The 10,012-nt window shown below is 44.7% G+C and overlaps 1 protein-coding gene across 5 annotated transcripts in view; it reads right to left on the bottom strand.

The window, feature by feature from the left end:
- Positions 1-5,856: 5,856 nt before the first annotated feature.
- The window catches only part of LOC144609983 (mitogen-activated protein kinase 8), an 81,877-nt gene continuing 77,721 nt past the window's right edge, over positions 5,857-10,012 (bottom strand). For 4 of the 5 annotated variants that reach the window (XM_078428402.1, XM_078428399.1, XM_078428401.1 and 1 more), the window contains exon 12: positions 5,857-9,207. In XM_078428402.1, coding sequence (XP_078284528.1) covers positions 9,062-9,207 — 146 coding nt within the window. In that variant the 3' untranslated portion in view covers positions 5,857-9,061. Of the gene's footprint in view, positions 9,213-10,012 lie in introns of all 5 variants that reach the window. The other variant, XM_078428403.1, reaches the window with a different exon arrangement.

Raw genomic sequence — 10,012 nt, 5'->3', positions numbered from 1 at the left:
CACCTCCGCATTCTTCCTGTAATGGGCGAACAGATTTTTTTTAGTTTAGTTTAGAGATACAGCGCGGAAACAGGCCCTTCAGCCCACCGAGTCTGTGCCGACCAGCGATCCCCTGCCCACTAGCACTATAGTACTATCCTACACACCAGGGACAATTTACAATTTACAGAAGCCAATTAACCTAGAAACCTGCACGTCTTTGGAGTGTGGTAGGAAGCCCCGAGCACCAGGAGAAAGCACATGCGGTCACTGGGAGAACGTACAAACTCCGTACAGACAGCACCCACAGTCAGGATCGGACCCGGGTCTCTGGCACTGTGAGGCAGCAACTCTACCGCTACGCCACCGTGCCGATCTGATCAAAAAACTTCAAATGCGGCCTCATCAAAGTCCTATAAAGCTGCAACATGACTTCCTGACTCTTATAATCATTGGTGGGAACAATGAAGGCAAGCATACCTTATGCTGTCTTTATCACTCTCTGCACACTACTGCTGGTGGGCCAGACCAACAGAAAATGGTATTTCCACAAATGAAATTCTCCAAAAGAACTGCTTATTGCACTGACAATAGTCTATAGCTTTCCTTGCGCAAAATATTAAAGATAAATTAAAGGATTAAGTTATCTATGTTATAGCAGGCTAGATTTCATGGAATTTTTCATTCAAATTTAAGCATTGGAAAATGTTAATGTCGAATCTTTGCAGTTAATTGGAACATTCGAAGGGCCGAATGGCCTCCTCCTGCACCTATTGTCTATTGTCTAACATCTACCTGTTATTTACATGAATCAAAAGATATCAATTTAGTTTTAGAATTAATATTTTTGTAACTAGGCAAGAAAAACAATTCTTAAGAGTTCAGAAATAAATTATTTAATGATTCGGGTTCTTATGCGCTATTTAACTTCAGATAGACAGTCTTCCCAAGAAATCCTTGTAAGCAAACCCTAATGTCTAATTTGCCATTAAGCAATGGCCAATGATTTGCCTAATATTTTATGATACAATACATATCCTTCCAAATATTGGCAGTGCAGTCATGCAGCTGATAGAGCTGCTGGCTCATAGCTCCAGCAACCTTGCCTCAATCCTGACCTCGGGTACTGTCTATGTGGAGTCTGCATGTTCTCCCTGAGTTAATGGGAACAATTCATATGGAGTCTTGGGTTTACTTTCAGAACAAGCTCTCTTTATTACAATGTGCGGGAAAGAACTGCAGATGCTGGTTTAAGTCGAAGATAGACACAAAATGCTGGAGTAACTCAGCGGGACAGGCAGCATCTCTGGGTAACGTTTCGGGTCGAGACCCTTCTTCAGACTTTATTTTTTATTATTCTCTTTATTACAAATTTGCCAACTTGAGAGACAAGTCCTGGGGCAGCTGTTTATAATCCGAGGACAGACGTTCATAAATACAGAGCATATATCAATGTTTGCACTGCCTTGTGTAACCCTTTCTGCGTTTCCCCTTCCCCTGGAGTCTGTGGAATGGTTGCTGGATAGTTTCCAGGCATTGGTTCACTGGAAGATTATTTTATTTGCAACTGGTCATTGCCACTGGGTGGCGCCGTACATGGCAGCCTCGGCAACAGCCTGTCTCGTCCCTCTTTTTGTTGTTGTTTTTAGTCTGAGTTTACTTGTATGTTTTCGTGTATCTTTAGTTTTTGTATTATGTGGGGTTGGGGGGGTTGGGGGAAACTTTTTTTTATCTCTTCCCTTGACGGAGATGCGTTTTTGTCCATATTGTATCGCCGTCCGATATGCGGCCTTAACATCGTGGAGCTGGTGGTCCCTTTTGTTAGGGAACCGACTTCGGGAGCTCCAACCACTGGAGCTTCGACCGCCCCGATCACGGGGGCTTCGATCGCCCCGATTGTGGATGTTTCGATTGCCCTGACCGGGGGTGGGAGGAAAGGAGGTAAACTTTATTTGCCTTGCATCAAAGTGGGGAATGTGAGGTCGCCGAAAAACAAGATGGCCGTGCTGCCTGCGCTGGTGGGGACACGGAGGGAGGGAGTGCCGTCCGTGAGTGCGGTGATCACGGTGTTTGAGGGGACATCGTGCCATGAGGACATCCCGGAGTCTGGTGCGAGTGGGGACGGCTTTCTGACTGTTCGGGCGGACAGGGACTGCAGAGAGAGTGACAGCGGTCGGTACAACTCTGGTCACATCACGGTGAAGGAGTGTGTGTGTGTGGCCTGGACATTGGACTGATGGCTGTGGGTCTCTGCTTATGCTGTGTGCCCTGGGGAATCTCACACGTTGCCGTGGTGGTTGTTTAAGTCTATGTTTAATCTTTATGTAGTTATGTACCTTGTTGCTTTTTTTTGTATGACTGTATGGCAAATCAAATGTTGCTGTACTTTGGTACGTGTGACAATAAAGGACCATTGAACCATTGACTGGTTTAAAGAGATAGAGGCCCCTCACCCAGGCTTGAAGATCATCTGACATCTTGGGCTAATGTGCCTTAACCCACTCTCCACCTTACCCCATTGACTGCCGTGACCTATGGTGTCCCTGTGCACCCCGTGACCGCGTGGGCTTCCCCTGGTACTCCGCTTTCCTCCCGCATCCCAGAGGCGTGCAGCTTTGCAGGTCACCTGGTCCTTCCTGCACCGTTGGAATCTGACGCCCCATGCAGGCTGCCCTCGGGACGGGTGCTAAGGAGAGGAGACGGTTGCCCACCTCTTCGCAGAGTGTGGATTTGCAAACAGAGCCTGGAGAATGATGCAGAGGTCCTTGTTGCGGTTACATGAACAGATCCATAACGGAGGACTCTCTGATTTAGACAATAGGCGCAGGAGGAGGCCATTCGGCCCTTCGAGCCAGCACCACCATTCAATGTGATCATGGCTGATCATTCTCAATCAGTACCCCGTTGCTGCCTTCTCCCCATACCCCCTGACTCCGCTATCCTTAAGAGCTCTGAATGACACGAATAAATGCCAAGATGCTAGAAATGTCAGAAGAGCTGTGCACATTTAAAAAAAAATATTTTGCATATATTTTTATTCTGAATAAAGTTTACTTTTGGCAGCTGTAAATTGTTCCAAGTGTGCAGATGAGCTGCAGAATCTGGGGGTGGGGAAGGAATTGGTGGGAATGTGAGAGAATTAGGTGGGATTATTGGAAGAACAGTATGTGTGTCTGATGCTGAGTGTGAACTTTGAATGTCAGAGTCTGTTTCCATCTCGCACAAGTATGTCGTGTAGCTTTTAAAAACACCCTTCCCCTGCCAGGAACAATACTCTTCATTAATTATCCTTTCATGCTTTAACAGTACTAACAGTGGTAGAGTCACTGCCTTACAGCGCCAGAGCCCCAGGTTCGATCCTGACTATGGGTGCTGCCTGTACGGAGTTTGTACGTTCTCTGTGACCTGCGTGGGGTTTCTCTGAGATCTTCAGTTTTCTCCCACACTCCACGGGTTTGTAGGTTGATTGGCGTGGTATAAGTGTGTGCAGGACGGGGTTAGTGTGCGGGGATCGCTGGTCGGTACGGACTCGGTGGGCCGAAGGGCCTGTTTCCACGCTGTATCTTTAAACTAAACTTTCCTCATGCACAACATTCCCATCAACAGAACTCCTATTTCAGAATGGTCTGAAGAAGAGTCTCGACCCGAAACATCACCCATTCCTTCTATCCAGGGATGCTGCCTGTCCCACTGTGTCTTTGTGACCCTTTGTGTCTATCTCCCATTCTAGCTGATCGTAAAAGCTTATTTGAATCAATTAAAACAAAGCCAACTCGCTGTGTAAGTAAATCCTATCCCAAAGAACCCTCGCCAAACGTTCTCCTACCATCGATGCGAGGCTCACGGTCTACAACTTCCTGGATTATTCCTACTTCCCTTCCCAAACAAAGGAACAACATTGGCCACGTGTGATTAGTGCAGATACAACAATCTTTGTCAAGGTCCTATCATTCACCTCTCCTGCCTCCCTCAATAAACTGGGATCGATTCCATCAGGCCCTGGAGACTAATCTATCTTAATGCTCTTCAAGAGACCCTACACCACAACCTCTTTGATGTCAGAATGTTTTGGCATGTCTATACCCCATACTGTTCACTGCCCTCCAAGTCCTTCTCCTCAGGGGACAATGCAAACTACTCCTTTAGCACCTTGCCTGCACACTATGACTTCAAGCACAACCCCCTCCCCTCCTCCCTTTATCTTTCAGTGGCCCTACCCTCTTGTTTTTAAATGTATGTAGAAAATGCTTTGAGACACTCTTTAATCCAACCTGACAATCATACTTCATTGTCTCTCCCAGCCTCATCATTCCCTGTTTAAGGTCCCTCCTGCTTCCTTAATATTCTTCAAAGGCAATGTCTGATTTAATCAGCCTAAACCTTCCTCTTCCTCTTCCTCTTCCTCTTCCTCTTTGCCCAAATGTCTCTCAACATCAGAGGTTTCCTTACCTTGCTTGTTCCTCCTGCTGCTTGCTGGAATATGCCAGAACTCTGATCAGCTGCTCTTTAAACGAGGTCCACATGTCTGATGTGGACTAACCCAGTAACAGCTGCCCCCAATTAACTCATCAAGCTCCTGCCTAATAATGTGCAGGAAGGAACTGCAGATGCTGCTTTACACCGAAGATAGACACAAAGTGCTGGAGTAACTCAGCGGGACAGGCAGCATTGATGGAGAGAAGGAATGGGTGACGTTTTGGGTCTCAACCTGAAAAGTCACACATTCCTTCTCTCCAGAGATGCTGCCTGTCCTGCTAATTTACTCCAGCATTTTGTGTCCATCTCCTGCCTAATAATGTAAATGTTTGCCACTTCACCTGGTCAGCCTCGTTTCCCAACACAGGGTTCTGTATGGACTCCCCCCTCCCATGCCCATCCACAAGCTGTTTCAAGAAACCATTTTAAATACACCTGACCAGTTTTGCACTGTCTAGGCCCTTTGCGCTGAGGAAGTACCATTCAATATTAATGATTATAGTCACCCACTAAGTTAACCTGTTGCTTTTACATATTTTTAAAATCTGTCTTCATATCCGTTCCTCTATCTCGCACTGGCTAGTGGAAGGGCGATCATATAATCCAGTTGCTTCTTTACAGCGCTAGAGACCCGGGTTCGATCCTGACTACGGGTGAAGTCTGTACACAACAGAGTTTGTATGTTCACCCTCTGACTGTGTGGGCTTTCTTCTGGTGCCCCGGTTTCCTCCAACTTTCCAAAGACGTGAAGGTTTGCAGGTTAATTGGCTGCTGTAAATTGTCCCCGGTGTGTTGGATAGAACTACACACACATTGACAGGTGATCAATGGTCAGCTTGGCGTCGGTGGGCTGAAGGGCCTGTTCCATGCTATATCTTTAAACTAATCAGTGAGTGTCCCCTTGTTATTTTTTTAGCTCTACCCACATCACCTCAGTCCAGCTGTGACATTGGCACTGATAAGTAATGCAACTCCTCAACCTCTCCCTCCAGGGCAGCATTTGCAGTGTCGGAGTCCCTGGTTCGATCCCGCCTACGGAGGCTGTCCATAAGGACAGAGGTGGTTGATGAGACCCCATGTGAAGCCCCCAGAATCTTCCACATATGGGGCAGGAAGGGGCAGGCAAGCAGACTGCAAGGTCTGCTAATTCTGGGACGACTGCAGCAATTTTACGACTATCCCAGTGGAAGAAATGAACCTCCTTGGGGGAAACAGAGTCATTCGATCATTTTGAAGGTAGACACAAAATGCTGGAGCAACTCAGCAACTCAGGCAGCATCTCTGGAGAGAAGGAATGACTGATGTTTTGGGTCGAGACCCTTCTTCAGACTTGATCATTTCCTCTTGCCAATGTTCCCACTGTCCCATCCACCCAGACAAGACACGTCAGACCCAAGAGAGTTACACTTCCAACATTTATTTTTCCCGTATTGGAAGATTATGGAGCATCGACAAAGCATGAAATACAAATTCACAAAGTGTAGCTGCACGTAAAATGTTGGGACTATTGAGGGTCACAGTGGGTATAAAAAAAAAGCTTACTGTAGGAATTAATCCAGAGAGAGGATAATATGTGACTGAATGACAAATTTTCTGTATGCATTACAGTGAAAAGAACCCATTTCTTCCGCCCCCTTACAAATTTGGCACCGACAGCATAATTATTTGTGTATCTCACACGCACACACACACATACACAGAGTTAAATTATGAGGAAAATGCTGAGAGTGATTTTCACTGAGAGAGGGAAAGAGGAGAATAAACACTGACGAACAGGATAAGACATTTTGTTTTCAAGTAGTAATTTAAATGTAAAACACACAACACTCAGAACCACTGCAGCATATTTTTGTGATCTCTTGGTTTGAAACAAACTGTAATGGAAACACTGCTAAATTCAGAACAGGATAGTGAACTCCGTGAATAGAATGGCTTCCATTTTTATGTTGATAGCTGAATGTGGTGACAAGCTTTAACCAGCTTCACTTTCAGCTGCTGACTGACTTCTTTTTTGTTGCTATTTTTGTGCGGATAATTTCCAGCACTTATATTTTCCTTCTTTGTAAACCATAATTTAGCGAATAATTTCACTGCACCAAGGAGGCTGGTGAGCAGTTGTGATGCCCAAACAGTGTGATATATTGAGCTTCATGTTTAAATAATTATCAAAATCTATAGGTTAAAAATAAAACTGAAGTTAGCATCTACTTTGCAGCCTGGTTCGAATTTCAGAGTTCTATTAAATTATGCCAGTAAATTATGACGGGCAGAACATTTTCATGAAATCCTCAAAACGATTGAACTTGTGTTTAAACCGACTGTAATCAGGAGAAGCAGAGAAGTATTTACATCTTATCCCCCACCTCTGATCACCAGTGTTATAGATCCATTTCTAGCACAAAAGGATTAAGCTCTGACTGTGTTCAGGGTGGTTGAGAGAATCTTTAATAGAAGGAGTTACTATTTCAGAAGCTGTTTTGAACGCGAAGGTTAAGAGACTCTGTAAGTTATCCTGCGCTCTGGGAAATTGCTCACGTTAGATTGTTTTACCACTGAACATCCCATGAACCCATTAAGCTACACTTATTACATGAGCACTCATTATATGAAATAAATCATTCCATTTTGTTATGAAACTCAAGAGAGCTGTTTTCAGTACATACACAGTCAACTAGTAGGACGAATGGGGTTTGTTAAAATGAACATTACCATGATTTTAGTTTAGAGATACAGCACGGAAACAGGCCCTTCAGCCCACCGAGTCCGCACCGACCAGCGATCCCTGCACATTAGCACGACCATGCACACACTAGGGACAATTTTACATTTTTATACCAAGCCAATTAACCTACAAACCTGTACGTCTTTGGAGTGTGGGAGAAAACCGGAGATCTCGGAGTAAACCCACGCAGGTCACGGGGAGAACGTACAAACTCCGTACAGACAGCACCCGTAGTCAGGATCGAACCCGGGTCTCTGGCGCTGTAAGGCAGTAGCTCTATCGCTACGCCACCGTGCCACCCAATATTATTTATTAGTTTAATATATAATATCCATTCTGTTTCAGACATGCCAACAGTACACGCTGGATATCCCCATTTAGTAGGGGGTGGGGAGCAGGGGGCAGAAATATTGAGGAGGGAGGCAAGAACATCATTCAACCTATATGCACTAAAAAGACTAACCCAGACAGGGTGCCCTCAGCGACCCAACATGGCACTCATTACCATCGTGCTACTCATTATGCGGGAAGAAAACACTGCAATCCCCTTCACATCCCCACACCGTCCTCAAAAATAGGTATACCACACCACAGCTATTTCCATCTTTACAATTAAATTTGTATCACAATTTGCAAATATTATTGCACGTTGACTATGAGTAAACAAATATACAAACACATTAAACATTTCTCTAACAAAGTACAGGTAGAACAATATTTCCTCTGAGGTGACGGTTTCAGCTGTGAACTTGGCTAACTTCTGGGGATGGGACCAGAGACTTCTTTAACAACAGAAATAAATTAAGTTACGTTCCATATTGTACTGGCTGGTAAGAAAGTGGGCAGCACGTCCTTGAAATCATACACTGATTGTGTGAGGTAGTTCATCAATTATTTAAAAACCTCTGGAGACCTGGTGCACTTTATAAGTGACAGATCTTATGTTTGCCTGGAATATAACACTACTCCATGGATTCTCGTCAAAGTTAACTTGTTTTTGTCAAGTTGTGTTAGGAAAAGCCAGCTCAGCTACAAATTAAACTATTTTTTTTTATTGCTGGGCACTCTGCACTGTGAACTGGAATAATAGAAAGGAATTAAACCAAATACTTGTAATTAGAAAAGAACAGCTCATTAGGGGCAATGTGATCGTATTACAATGAATTCAGAGCTGGCACTCGTTCAAGAAATAAAACACTCATTCAGTCTTGTGATATCTAATCTTCCCAAAACCACGTGTTCACTTCTCAATTCTGCTCCCCTGCACTGCCCTGAGCATGGAGAGGAGATTGTTCTTACTGGAGTCATTATTCCTAACTCTGTGCACAGTAGCCTGACTCAAAATGGCTGAATCAAAATTTAAAACACACTCGGGCTTAGCTTTGGATGTGTAAGCAGGCGAGCCACAGTCAACCAGAATTTATGATGGACACTGGCAATCCGGTCGTGAAACATGGTAACTTATCGACCTAGTCCACGACTAGCAGTTAGCCAAGTGGAGTCGGGAAGTTCCCAGAATACTCAAAGGGCAGAGATCATATCATGCGACAGTGACACGTAGCCTAACTAAGCTGCTCCTCAACGGACTGGAAGCCGGAGCTTATTTGTGTTTTTCTGACCCTTCTTCCTCCAAAACAGACTTAAATGTAGTGATGCTAAATGCAAGTCCTTTACAAATGTACAAGTCATGCTTTAGGGCTGTGGCCCCACACTAAACGTTGCTGTGTTTAAGTTACTGTGTCAAAATCCAACAGAATTCAAAGTCATATTTCTATGGCAAACCGATTCCAATAAAATTAAAATGCAATTAGAGCTTTTTAAAAGCTGGTCTACCCTCTCTATCATTCAGCGCGAACAGTAAGAACCCAGAGAGAGGAAGGCTAGTCATCTGCAGCAGCCCAGAGGTCCTGTTGATGTCTCGAGGCTGCTGTCTGTATCTGAGGCCAGTGTTGGATCTGTTGACATGGAAGATACATCGTTGACAGATGAAGATGACGATGGATGATGAGAACCATTGATCATTGCTGCACCTGTGCTATGAGAAATAAGGAAACACAGTTAGTAATGGCGGGGAGGGGTCATTTTTCCACATCGTTACAAATGAGCGAATCGACCACATCAATAAAAGTAAATTGCACAATATAAATAGATCAAAACCACATTGTGGCAATTGAAACCGACAAACTATAAAACCATTCATGCTTAGCAAAGAAATGTGGATAACTTTGGAAACCAGTCCTTTTCTGTCACCAGAGGTACAAATTCAGGCAACACATCCTGTAAGAGAGGAGTGAAGGATAAGGATTTCCACTGCTCTAGATGTTATTGCTCCCAGCTACCAGAAGGATAGGGACTTCCCATTGTTCCAGCTGTTGATATTCTACTTTTCCACCAGGTGGCGTGGTGGTGCAGCGGTGGAATTGCTGCCGTATAGCGCCAGAGACCCAGCTTCGAGCGTGACCACCGGTGCTGTCGGTATGGAGTTTGTATGTTCCCCCCAAGACCTGCGTGTGTTTTCTCCAGGTGCTTCGGTTTTCTTCCACACTCCAAAGACGTCGTTTTGTGGGATAATCGGCTGGTATAATTGTAAATTGTCCTTAGTGTGTGCAGGATAATGTTAGTGTGCGGGGATCGCTGGTCGGCGCGAACTCGTTGGGCCGAAGGGCCTGTTTCCGCACTTCATCTTTAAACTAAACTAAACTGGCTCAGATATTGGTGCAAGTCTTGTCAATGGCTTTAAACAAAGTAACAGTGGTCTGAGAAGAAATTTCAGGCTGGTAAGATAAGTCCCGACCCGATGCGTTGTCTGACCATTTCACTCCACCGACCTATCAA

This window comes from Rhinoraja longicauda, chromosome 35, assembly GCF_053455715.1.
Source record: "Rhinoraja longicauda isolate Sanriku21f chromosome 35, sRhiLon1.1, whole genome shotgun sequence".
NCBI classification, from domain to species: domain Eukaryota; kingdom Metazoa; phylum Chordata; class Chondrichthyes; order Rajiformes; family Arhynchobatidae; genus Rhinoraja; species Rhinoraja longicauda.
The sequence above is the reverse complement of the archived record's forward strand: the minus strand, read 5'-3'. Positions and strand labels throughout refer to the sequence as shown.